At 31.8% G+C, this 13,414-nt stretch overlaps 2 protein-coding genes and 1 pseudogene across 5 annotated transcripts; 2 read left to right on the top strand and 1 right to left on the bottom strand.

Annotated features, from left to right (window-relative positions):
* Positions 1–41: 41 nt before the first annotated feature.
* LOC112685813 (zinc finger protein 595-like) lies at positions 42–6,054 on the top strand. Of its 4 annotated transcripts, none has more exons than XM_025557825.1 (9): positions 42–456; positions 1,693–1,852; positions 1,923–2,191; positions 2,252–2,446; positions 2,508–2,807; positions 2,901–3,208; positions 4,469–4,787; positions 4,868–5,144; positions 5,223–6,054. In XM_025557825.1, the coding sequence occupies exons 2-9, from the start codon at positions 1,702–1,704 to the stop codon at positions 5,666–5,668; spliced, it is 2,265 nt and encodes a 754-aa protein (XP_025413610.1). In that variant the 5' UTR covers positions 42–456; positions 1,693–1,701; the 3' UTR covers positions 5,669–6,054. The 4 variants fall into 4 exon arrangements, with proteins under 4 accessions (XP_025413610.1, XP_025413607.1, XP_025413609.1 ...); XM_025557822.1 differs by having other exon boundaries at positions 42–596; XM_025557824.1 differs by having other exon boundaries at positions 42–596; positions 1,682–1,852.
* A 1,568-nt stretch (positions 6,055–7,622) lies between these two features.
* Positions 7,623–9,228, bottom strand: LOC112685807 (annotated as a pseudogene).
* A 2,097-nt stretch (positions 9,229–11,325) lies between these two features.
* On the top strand, positions 11,326–12,225 carry LOC112685806 (SCAN domain-containing protein 3-like). The gene has a single exon (XM_025557813.1). The coding sequence runs from the start codon at positions 11,326–11,328 to the stop codon at positions 12,223–12,225; it is 900 nt and encodes a 299-aa protein (XP_025413598.1).
* The last annotated feature ends 1,189 nt before the right edge of the window (positions 12,226–13,414 follow it).

Raw genomic sequence — 13,414 nt, 5'->3', positions numbered from 1 at the left:
CTACGTATGTTGTTTTTAATATCGTACATTAAATTTAATAATAATAATTGACAATGCACCGCGGTCCGCTGTAGTGAGTTCCCTTCACACTCTATTCTCTCCCCATTATGTCATCCCCATCAACGTTGTGCCTGCGTTGTTGTCATATTTTTAGTACATAACGTACACACGCACATACGCTATACATCATATTTTTCTTATATCAAGTCGGCACTCGTCCCGAACACTTGCACACGACACTCGCCGATCGTTGTTGTTTTTCTAAACACACACACGCACAACATCATACGCTATCGCTCTCGACAATGTCGTATCGTCGTGCACTGCTACTCGCAGACGTTGGACCGTCGCCGCCGTGCCGTACGTTCTGGTGGAAAAATGTGACGATAGTGTAAAGACGTGACCGTGTCGTCCCGGGCGACTGCTCTACCGTTGACGCCGCTGCCGCCACTGTTGGTGAGTTATTTACCTGTCCGTTCGCGTATCGCACAGACTTCCGGTACCCGTCACCTTAATGGCTGTACGAACGGGCGTGCGTTTACCCCACAAGCCGTGAGATGAAAGCAATAAACGTCCCGATAACGTCACCGACTTACGTATGTATTCTGTGTTTTTGGTAGACCGTCCCAGAACGTACATCTATTGTCTAAAGATCGTTTCACAAAAGTGATAACAAGTATAAATATTTACCTCGCGTACCTATATAGATATTTACATTTCAATAGTGTAACATATGGATCAGGAGTGTACAACAATAATTAATTGGCGACTTCCATTCAATTAATTTTAATAATACTCTATTAATTCAACAATATTATTTATTTTTTATTGCAAAACAAATTATCATTACCATCCAATCTCAGCTATGTTCCTATCTACCTTTGTCAGATTTGTTTTCCCATTACATTACTGCTTCGTTTTGTGAATGTATTTTCTTCTTTTCTGTTAATATATGTGTATCAATTAATCTCTAAATATTGATTTTTTGCAGTTTTATTTCCTTAACTAATTCTTATAGTAATTATAATCATTATTAAGGATCAATAATAATATATTTTAATTTCAATATAGAATTACTGTGACTAAAAAATAATTGAATTTGATTTATTGAACATTATGATTATCTATCTTAATTTTCTTCTAGTAAAATTTTCTGTTACTATTAGCATAATATCAAAAATATTGTTTTTTGATTTAAAACTTTAGTAAAAAATTGAAGTATTAAATTATAGGTTTATTAATATTATAGTACTTGTTATAAATGGTGTTCTGTAAATTTAAGTTTAAACTCTTACAGAAAAACAGGAAAATATAAAAATATAATCTTTTATAGATATTTCATATTAGCATAAGTCTCAATATTTTATCTGTGCTTCAAAGATCACTAGAAAGAATCATGGTAGTTTGCTGCCAGATATTAACTAAAATATTAATATGTAAATATTTATAATTAACCTAGTATTTAGAATGTATATAAAGTCTCTTACTTACATTAAATATTAATTTATATCAAGTGAACTATCAGTTCTTCCATCATAGATTATTAATGTATTAATTATTAGAAAATATACTATTCAGACTTCTTTATTTAATTTAAATACATTAATACTATTATTAGCTGCTCCACAAAACAATCATGCATTTGATTTAAATGTTTTGTTTAAACTGTGATTATTTTCAGCATTGTTTCAGTTACCAATTATGGACAATGATATATTGGATGAGCGGTCAAGAGAATTTTTAGAAACTGCAGATGAATATATAACTGAACATGGACATCAACATGTGTCAGAAGAAGATAGTAAACAGCTTGCTAATAATCAACACAATTTGCCCGAAGAGTTTCGTATTGGTGATTATTTTAATAGATTTTCTATTAATTTTAAAAATTCAATAATAAAGTGACCTTTATTTATTCAAAGATGAAAATGAAGAATTGTCTCATCATACTACTGCATATTATGACACAAGTGATATGTTGTCTGGTGATGGGTCTGCAACACTTACAGAAGATGACCATCGACTAGCTAATGAATTAGCTGCTGAGCTTGCCCAACAAAACAAATCTCTTGTTGATGGTAGCCACCATGATACTCATCTCATGACTAGCTATTTGTACAGTACTGATTTTGATTTAAACACAAATGGTAAACATTCATCTCAAACATCAAATCATATCAATAATCAACAGGTTAGTATTTTTTAAAATTCTATTTTTATTTTTTATTTTTTAAATGTTTCTTTTATGTAGATTATTAGTTCAGAAAGTTTAATTGAAGTTGAAGTATCAGAGTCAGATTACCATGCAGAAATACAACATAATTTACCACACAAAAAACGTTTTCGTAAACGAGAATCTGCTCCGACTCCAATGAGAAGTATTCATCCAAAATGTTATAAATGTAAACAATGTGGTGAACAATTTAATTCTCAATCTGCGTTTACTGTAATTTTTACCTTCCATAACTATAAATTAATGCATTTATTTAACTACATTATATTTATAGGCACATAGAGCAATACATACCCCTAAAAAAGTTGGTGGTCGAATGCCATTTTTATGTGAAATATGTGATAAACATTTTACACATCAAATAAAATTTTTTGAACATTTAAAGTATCATTATGAACCACAACAAAGTAAAGTAATAGTAGTGACAACTGAATCTGGTACTTCTCCACATCATGTCAATTATCAAAATCATGTTGCTCAAGAATCAGCAGATAATAATGAAAATCATTATATTGAAGAAACTATCGAAGGTCAACCTGAACTCCATGACCTACCTCCACTTCAAAGTTACAGAGTAAATTTATTTATTATTTTGGTTAATGTTTATATTGAATTGATATTTGCAAAAGTTTTAAATTAAATAATATCAATTGTATCCTTTTAATAGTTAACTGAAGAAGAAAACATGGAGGATGATAAACATTGTTTGTTTTCATCTGATGGGTCTATATTGGCTGCACAACTTCAACAGCCATTTCCTACATGCCACCTCTGTGGTAGAAATTTCCGTCGTCTAAAAGCATTAGAAATACATATGGCTTCTGTACATCCTCAACCTGCAACTGTTGTTACTGTTAAACAAGACTGTTTGGAAGAGTTTTCTGATCCTGAAGATCTAATGGAAGGCATTCGTCACATGGTGCCTGGTGTTGCTGATACTGAATCTGAAACTGACGAAAAACCACCATTACAAGAGTAAGTGTATTAAAATAATGATTTTTATATATTTTTTTTTGTATTCAACCTTATGGTTGATTTTGCAGTCATATATGCTCTTTTCCCTGTTCCCAGCTAACCTCTTCAATTCAGTGTAGCTTTATGGTCTTGCATCAGAAATCATTTGTTCCACAAATAAAGTTCTCATATGTCTTTGGTCTCTCTTTCCTTCAATTATTTTATAAATTAATTAATTTTTGTGTCTTAAAATGTGACTAATTATGTTCTATCATCTTGCTTAGATGATGGTTTTGAGTATCTCTCTGCATTCCTCTATTTCTCTAAGTTTGCTTTCGTTGGTATGGTGTTTTATCCAACTCACTCTTACTATTCTTCTAAACACCACATTTTAAAGCTTTTGAGAATTAATTGTTCTGTCTTAATTAATATCCAGGTTTGGTATAGTTCCACATTCCATACTTATATTTTTATGAAACTTTTCTTTATCTCAATACTCATGTTATTGGAGCATAAAAATGTTCACTTATTCATAAATGCTGACTTTGCCTGTGAGATTCTGAATCTTATTCCCATGATACATTTCCTATCTTGGTTAATTGAGTTGCCTAGGTATTAAAAATGTTTCACTTATTCAAGCATTCGAGTTCTTGCTTGGATATTAATCCTATGAATTCGGTCTAATTTTTGGTACTTCATAACTTTAGTTTTTTGTCAGTTTATAAATTGATATTTATGGAAGCATCTCGTCATCTTTTACAGTGCTTTTTCCAAATCATGTTCATTATTGGTTAATAGTGCAATATAGTCAGCAAATCTTATTAAAGATATTATTTTTCCACTCACTTTTACGCCTATTTTATTTTTGAGAAATGTTTTCTAATTTCATTAATATGCTGTTCAACATAAATATTAAATAGACTTGGTGAGAATGGACATCCTTGTCTTACACCATTCCTAATTCTAGCTTTCTCTGTTTTGTCATTTGCTTTTATTGTAGCTGATAGGTCTTTTTATAAATTATATAATATTATTCATTTAATGTTTAAACTAATATTATAGATGTATATTTGAGACATTATTTTTTCAATGTAGCAATAAGTAAAATAAATTCAAAAATAGGGAGTGAATGTTGATCAAGTAAATATACAAATGTCCTCTCCTTCCTATTTTTATTCCTGATGAATGTATATCACTGGTTGCTTTTTACAATTTTAATACATTCAGGTATTTTATCTGTTAGTATATTATAAAAACAATGGTTTAACAAATATGTTACAGTTGGGAATATAATGGTGAAAGCAATACAAACCATGAAGATACTACAATTAAACCAAAACAAAAAGAAAATAATTGTTTATTGAATGAAAATGATGATAATGGTGAAAATAGTCGGGCTGAACACACTTGGGAAGATGATACAGATGAATTGGAACAGATAATGAAGAAAAATATATCAAAAAATCTTGTGTGTACTCAATGTAAAAGAAAATTTAATCATCGAAATTCTCTACTATATCACTTAAGATCACATTCTGGTAAACGACCTCATAGCTGTAAACTTTGTCCTAAAAGTTTTTTTTCGAGCAGTGCCCTCAAGGTATTTCTTGCTTTTATTCCACAAATATGAGACAACTTGGTAATATAGTTAAGTTTTGTTAAAATATATTTTGTTTATAGGTACATAATCGGCTGCATACAGGAGACAAACCTTTTGAATGTGAATGGTGTGGACGGAATTTTCGACAATGGGGTGATCTCAAATATCATATTGCTTCATTACATTCAGAGTCCAAACAATTTCAATGTGAATTTTGTGGTAAAGACTTTGCTCGAAAATATTCGTTGATTGTTCATCGACGAATACATACCGGAGAAAAAAATTATATATGTGAATTTTGTAAAAAAACATTTCGAGCATCATCTTATTTACAAAATCATCGTCGAATTCATACAGGTTTGAAAAATTTAAAATGATATTTTAATAGTTATAATAATTTTGTTTCTTAACTCAATGAATTATATTTTTAATCAGGTGAAAAGCCTTATAAATGTGAGACTTGTGGTAAAGCATTCAGAGTACGCTCAGATATGCGAAGACATACTGTTGTACATAGAAAAGATGCTGTTAACTCTGTTCAAATTAGTAGTTATACTGGTCCCGTGAATGATATTGTCACTTCTTCTGATATGAGTATCCATTTAACCAAATTAGAAGTGAAAGAAGACAAAATAACTACAGAATCTGACGTTGATGTAAAATTCCATGAAAACTTTTCTCATAATTCCAATCAACTATTATCTGCTGATGGAGTTAGTGCACCTCTTAATCTTAATTTACGAGCTCAAGATAATGGTGAAAATGATGAATCTTCTCATTTTGAACAATTTAACAGCCGTCAAGATATGATTGATCGCGATACAAATACTTTATATGTTTGGATTCCAACAAATACTGAACAACTATTACAAAGTGAATAATTTAGTTTCTAATATCCAAAGATTTATATGACTATTATTTTGTTGAATTTTTGAAAGCGTGGTCATGGAAGTCATCAAAAACTCAAATAATTTTACTCTTTGTTAAAATAGATTTTCAAGAGTTTTTATGTGTTGTTTATGTCTGTTTCTAAGTCTGATATTATGAAATTATTTTGATACATTTTAATTACAAAATTATATTTGATTAATTTCTATCCAAATATTAATCAAATGAGAAAACATTAACAAGGTAAATTCAAAATCACCCTCTAAACCATTTTATAAGTGTAAACATTTGGGGCTACAAAACTTATTATGTGTAATGTATTAACACAATTTGTTGAGTATTTATTAAAGATTTAATTATAATACTCTATTATTAACAAGTGTTGAACTTTTATAGTTTACCAAAATATTAAAAATTAATCACCCAGTGGCTTTTATTTATATTTTAAAAAATAACCTATGTTTATGTAACTACATTTCATTCATTTTTTAAAAACTGTTAGTAATTTATTGATACCATTTTAAAGTATTAATAATTATTTGTGAAAGAAAATTTAAACATTTAGATAATCTATTAAATTACTGTCCAAATGTGTATCATATAAACAATAACAATTTTAAAATAAACTAATACAGTAACTCTAATAATATTAAAAAAAAAAATTTTTTGATAAATCATAAGTTGACTTTTAGCTTAAATACATATATGATATATTTTTTAAACCTAGTCTATAAATGTAAAATTAGAAAAAAATTATAATTTGTTTTTAATTGGTTAAAAGCAACACATTTTTATTTTATTTTTTATATGAGGTCATAAAAATAATTACATGTTTATGAAATTTCTTGATTAATATTGTATGAACATTGATATTTTGATGCTGGACTGCAATTTAATTTCTGGCTGTCATAAAAAGTTTTTTGGTTATTATATTAAGGTTTAAGATATTCAAAGTAACTAGAGGGCCATATTTTATAACTTCAAAATCTGGCGGGCCATAGCAAAAAAAATAAAATTAAAAAAAAGGTCATTAAAATCGATTGCGAGCATTTATTTTAATTAATTAAATTTTATGACTGAACCAATACAATAAAGTAAGTGCCTATAGCTAAGTTAGCTATGTCATATGGATATATATTATATATAGACATTCAATGATTAATAAATTATGATAACAGTTCGTGTTCTACCACCGACTGTACAACACGTGTGCTCGCCGATGACGTTTTATAGCTCTCGATAGCACGTACATACTCCACGGCTGGTGTTACCAGGTAATAATATGATTATACACCCAATTAATCACGTTATATAACACGGTCGCCTTTATTCATAATTAAAATGAATAGAAACTCCTTGGGCGTCTCGCCCAACACCAAAACTATTCTACAAACTAAATCCCTCACCACCAACATGTCAAAAAAACCAAGTGCTTTACCTACACAAAAAAATCGCAATTCATCATCTACGAATTCATACCAACACAACATATCCAACTCAAAAACAAACCCGATTTCGAACGATAAAAATTTGCGATCTAACCAAACCCCCCTTTCCCGTCCCATCGATAACACATCAGTGTTTCTGTTGCTATCGCAAATCAATTAACTAATGACTCCCTATCGTTAACGGAACACTACTCAACCCGCATCTATCTACACCAGTGTTTCTCAACCTTTTTTAAGTTACCGCCCCCTTGAGTGTCAACAAATTTGTTAACCGCCCCTACAATGTAAGAACTCTATAATTAAGGGTATTTGGAAAATTTAAAAGAAAAAATTGAAATGATCTAATAACTCATGTTTTTATTTATAGAACTAGTATTATGGAAATTAATTTAAAAAAAATGAATATTGATAAATAAATAAATAAATATTAAATTAATTATTTAAAAAAATATAAATATAAATACATTTTTTATTTTCTTTAAAAATATATTGCTAGGCTTCAATGAGATGGTTGAACTTGGTGAACTTTAGCAAGTTTTTTTATATTAGGTTCGATGTTTGTTAGCTTAAGTCGTAAATCTCCTCTTGTCACGATATCCAGTCGGTTCCTTTTTTTTTGTAATCAAATCTGTTACAGTGCTGAACCCTCGCTCGACGAGGTATGAGGAAGGAAAGGCTATTAAAAATTTTTTAACGAGAGACCACAGTCCAAGATAATTATGAACTATGTTAGTTAAAAGCCAAAATTCCGTGAGCCGGTCACTACCTTTGAAACTGGATTTCAATGTTTCATCAGTTGAAAGTTCGATTAGTTCTTCTTAAATTTGTATCTCTGCTGTCTCAATATTTATAAAAGGATTCATGACCCATTGAGGAACTTCCAACGACAAAATATCCTTAAAACGTTCTGAAAAGTCCATATGTAAAGACTCGAGATGTTGACAGTAAACTTGTATGTTGTCGAAAGATATTTCACTGTTTTTGTGCAGATCAGCCAAGACTGGGAACTGGCTGAACTCTTGGCGACCAAAATTGGTCTTCCACAAAGTCAATTTTTTTTGGAATGCAGAAATAACCGATTTTGACGTTATTAAATTGAGCTCGTCACCTAGCAGTTGCAAATTAATGGCATTAAACTTTGCATATAAATCGGTCATATAAGCAACATCGCTTTTAAATAGTAACAACCTGTCTTTGAGCTTTACATCTTTCTCTTCAAGAAACTCAAGCACGGAATCAAAAAGATTCCAAACCCTATTGAGGCAGGCACCTTTGGAGAGCCAGCGAACTTCGGTGTGTAAAAGCAAGCGATTGAATTCTTCGTCGTTTTCCTTGCATAGCTTTGTAAATAGTCGATTGTTCAACGAATTACTACGAATTTTATTCACAGCAAATATAACATATTGTAATGACTGATGCAAACGATCACTGAGGTTTTTTGCAACTAAATGTTGTCTGTGAATGACGCAGTGAATAGCTAAAATACCGGGTATTTCATTTTTAAAAAAAGCTATGAACCCACGATGACGTCCTACCATTGCAGGTGCTCCATCAGTGGCAATAGATATAACGTTTTTAAGAGGAATATTTTTTTCTTTAAAAAAGTCTTTGACTATATTGAAAATAGATTCACCTTTAGTGTCAGTAATCAAGGTCCTTGCAAAAAGCATTTCTTGAACGATTTTTCCTTTGTTTACAAACCGGACGTATGCCAATAGTAATGCCTCATTATTCGGTAATGTTGATTCGTCGATTTGAAGTGAAAATTCGGTGGATACTAGAAGTTCACATAATGAAATTTCAACGTCTTCCGCCATTTCGTCGATTCGCCGTCGCACAGTATCGTTGCTTAATGGGACATTTTGTATTACACTGTGTGAGGCTGAATGGTGTAAAACCGTTTCTAAAATTTCTTTGACAGCTGGAAGTATTAACTCTTCGCCTATGGTATGGGCTTTTCCCGATTTTGCGATCAATTTCGATATATTATAAGAAGCAATCAAACCATCATCGCATTGTTTTGATGAGCCTGCGCATAAGCCTGAGACCGATGGTGCCTTCAGAAACTTGTCCCTAATATTTGTGAAAAACGAGCGTAGCAATTTTCGTCAGTCAAGAATACCCTAGCGAAGAAATACATATAACCACTGATATAGAAGCTGTCGCGGTATCCATAACATTACCCCATAATAAAATAACAATCTGCAACCTCTACCTCCCCAATCAAAAAAATTTCACACTCACTGACACAGAAAATATCACCCATCAACTCCAACAGTCGTTCATAATAGTCGGGGACTTCAACAGCCACAGCCCAATCTGGGGATCACATAAAACCGACACAAGAGGGAAAATAATTGAAGAGCTCCTAACTCAAGACAATCTAGTAACATTAAATACCGGCCTGCCCACCAGAATAAATCCCTCTGACGGGAAATTTTCTGCTATCGACCTTTCTATATCAAATACCTCCCTTGCACACAAACTTGAATGGAAAGTACTACCTGATATCTTCAGCAGCGACCACATTCCCATCCAAATAACATTCACTTACCCGTCAAACAAAGAAGACTTATGCTATCCGCCGAGATGGAAAGTTAAAGAAGCTAATTGGAACCTCTTCAATTCATTAATAGAAAACAGTATATCCACACTTGAACTCCCTACTAAAGAAAATATCGATGATAATGTAAACCAATTCTCAAAACTCATCACTGACACTGCAAAAATGTCCATAGGACTAGCCAACAACAAACCAAAACGACCTCAGGTTCCATGGTGGAACAACGAAATAAAAACATCTATTATAAATAAAAACAAATCCCTTAAAAAATACCAAAACACACACAGCTTAAATGACTTCGTAGAATTAAAACGAAATAGAGCGCGCACTAGATTTTTAGTTAAACTCAGTAAAGCCACATCCTGGAAAACCTTTACATCTAGCTTAGATAACCAGACTGATCCCTCAATAGTGTGGAGTAAAATAAAATCCCTCAAAGGAACCAATTGACATAGCAATATTCAACTTATATACAACTCTAAACTCATATCGACACCAAAGGAAGTGGTAAATTCTATTGGAGAATATTTTCAAAAAAATTCAAGCAATTCCAACTACGATGACGAATTCCTAATAAATCGCCATCGATACGACTCTCCACCAAACACAATCGACCCTAATGATACCAAACAAATCCTAATCAACTCCCAAATAACCATGGATGAATTGAAAATGGTATTGAGAACCAACAAAAGTAAAAGCCCTGGACCAGATGGCATCCCTTATATTTTTATCCAAAATCTACCCTTCAATGGTATCAAACACCTACTTGACATCTTTAACATTATATGGGTTAATAACGTATTCCCAAAACACTGGAGACATGGTTTTGTGATCCCAATCCTCAAGCCCAATAAGAATAAATATCTCACCGAAAGCTATCGCCCCATCACTTTATTTAGCACACTATGTAAGCTACTTGAAAAAATCATTAATCGTCGACTCATGTGGTTCCTTGAAAAAATTAAATACATATCTCCCGAACAAAATGGCTTCGGACAAAATAGAAGCACTCAAAACAATTTCCTAAGTATCAAAAGAGAAATCGAAATAGCTAATAGCAACAAACAAAGTTTAGGCATGATCAGCTTCGATATTGCCAAGGCCTACGACACCACTTGGAGACCAAGAATATTGTACATACTTAACAAAATAGTAAGTAAAGGGAACCTACTTAACTTCATCCAAAACCTATTACTTGAACGTTCATTCCAAGTTAAATAATCAAACTGCTTATCTGATACATACACACAATAAAATGGAGTTCCTTAGGGTTCTTCAATTTCCGTAACCCTTTTTCTGCTAGCCATTAATGACATTTCCAAGCAAACACCAAAACCAATCATTCCTATACTGTACGCTGATGATTTCTCCATTTTATGTCGTAGCAGCAGTCTAATAACAATAAAACAAATCCTACAAGATGCCACAAACTCACTAAGAAACTGGTCAAATTCATCTGGGTTTAGATTTTCAGCTGAAAAAACTAAACTCATTATATTCAACAACAAAAACAAAAATAAAATGTCAATTAGTTTGGGCAACCATATAATTAAAAATGACAAATATATTAAGATCCTCGGTATAAAATCCTCTGTGATTTTCTTTAAGTTGTAACTTTGTTCAATGTTTATTTATTATGGATCGATTTTTATTAAACAATCGTAAACGTACGAGTACATGTGAAGACGAAGAAATTTTACCATCAACCAATCGCGGTGAACCAGTAAAAAAGCGAAAATGTCGTCAGTATGATGATAGTTATTTGGATTTTGGTTTTACGTCAACAGAAATTAACGGTGAAGAGAGACCACTATGTGTAGTATGTATGAAAGTTTTGGCATCAGAATGCATGTTGCTGAGTAAATTGAAGCGCCATTTAGAAGCAAACCACAAGTATATGATTGACAAACCTCGAGATTATTTTATTAGAAAGTTAAAAGAACTAAAACAGGAAAAAAGTACGTTTTTCAAGAATGCATCAATACCAACCAATGCTTTGATTGCATCTTATAAGGTGTCCTATAGAATTGCGAAATGTAAAAAGCCCCATACCATTGCAGAACAACTTATCTTACCGGCTGCTATAGATATGGTAAATATTATGGTTGGTGAATCTGCTGGGAAATTACTCTCAAAAGTGTCTTTGTCCAATAATACGGTTAGCCGCAGAATTCACCATATGGCGGAGAACCTCAATCATCAATTGATAGAAAAAATCAAAGAAAGGGAATTTGGGTTGCAGCTGGACGAGGCTACGGATATTAATAAGGATGCTCATTTGATATGCTATGTTAGGTTTATAAATGATGATGTCATGGTAGAAGACCTACTTTTTTGTAAAAATATTACAGCAAGAGCCAAAGCTCAAGACTTATTTGATATTCTTAATAATTTTATGTCAGAAAATATGTTGGATTGGACTAAATGCGTCGGTGTTTGTACTGACGGCGCTCGTTCAATGTCTGGCAATTATGGAGGAATACAATCACTTATTAGAAGCAAAGCCCCTGATGCGCTGTGGACCCATTATCCATAGAGAAGCACTTGTGGCAAAATATCTAAGTCCCGCGCTGAACCAAGTATTAGAATGTGTAGTGAATGTAGTCAATTTTATAAAAACTCGTCCACTGAAAGCAAAATTTTTCAAAAAATTATGTGACGATAAGGGAGCTGAACACTCAAGTTTATTGTACTACAGCAGTGCACGATGGCTATCTTGTGGTAATGTTTTATCACGTACGTTTGAACTACGGCAAGAAATTTATATATTCCTTAAAGAAGAAGCGCACAAATATGCCAATGAATTTTCTGATGAAAATTTTTTTATAAAATTGGCATACTTGTGTGACATTTTTTAAAAACTGAATGCATTGAACACCTCATTGCAGGGAAATAATATGAACATTTTGAAGTCGATGGATAAAATGACAGCGTTTATAAAAAAAACTTAAACTATGGAGAAGACAAATGAATGAAGACACGAGCAAAGATTCTTTTTCCATATTGCAGCAGTTTCTGACCTCTAATAGAGTTGAGATTTCTCAAGATATGAAATCCATTTTTGAAAATCACTTATCACAGCTAGTGATATGGTTGGAGAAATATTTTAAAAATGAAGACACTGATAAATTTGCATGGATTCAAGATCCATTTAACTCCATTGTTCCATCAGAATTTATTTCTACTGAAGAAGAAAGTCTAATTGAGTTGTCTTGCGACAGTAGTTTGAAATCAAAATTTTTAAATATGGAATTGATAAAATTTTGGATTTCAATAAAAATGAATATCCCCTTGTATGTGAAAAAGCTCTACGTGTTTTAATTCCGTATTCTACTTCATATTTATGTGAAGCTGGGTTTTCGGCGGTCGCTGTGATAAAAAGCAAATATCGGTCAAAAATCAATGCGGAGAAGGAAATGAGAGTAGCAGTATCAAGTTTGATCCCAAGATTTGAAAAATTATGCAGTGATGTCCAAGCTCATCCATCTCACTATTCAGTTGTTTTCTACAAATAAACTATGTCTAATTTACTTTTTATCTAATAAAATTAAAATTAAATATTTCAGTGTATAATTATATAAAATAAATATTTCCATATTATCTATTGAAAATTATACATGTTTGTTATTTTATTTATTTTATTTAAAAAAAGGTCGTAAATTTTATTAAGGGCGCCATGAGTAGGAAAAGTTTGGGAACCTCTGTACTATTGTAATAATCTTGAG

This window comes from Sipha flava, unplaced genomic scaffold, assembly GCF_003268045.1.
Source record: "Sipha flava isolate LNK unplaced genomic scaffold, YSA_version1 292_pilon_pilon, whole genome shotgun sequence".
In the NCBI taxonomy this organism is placed as follows: domain Eukaryota; kingdom Metazoa; phylum Arthropoda; class Insecta; order Hemiptera; family Aphididae; genus Sipha; species Sipha flava.
Note: the sequence above shows the minus strand (reverse complement) of the source record. Positions and strands in the feature narration are given on the sequence as shown.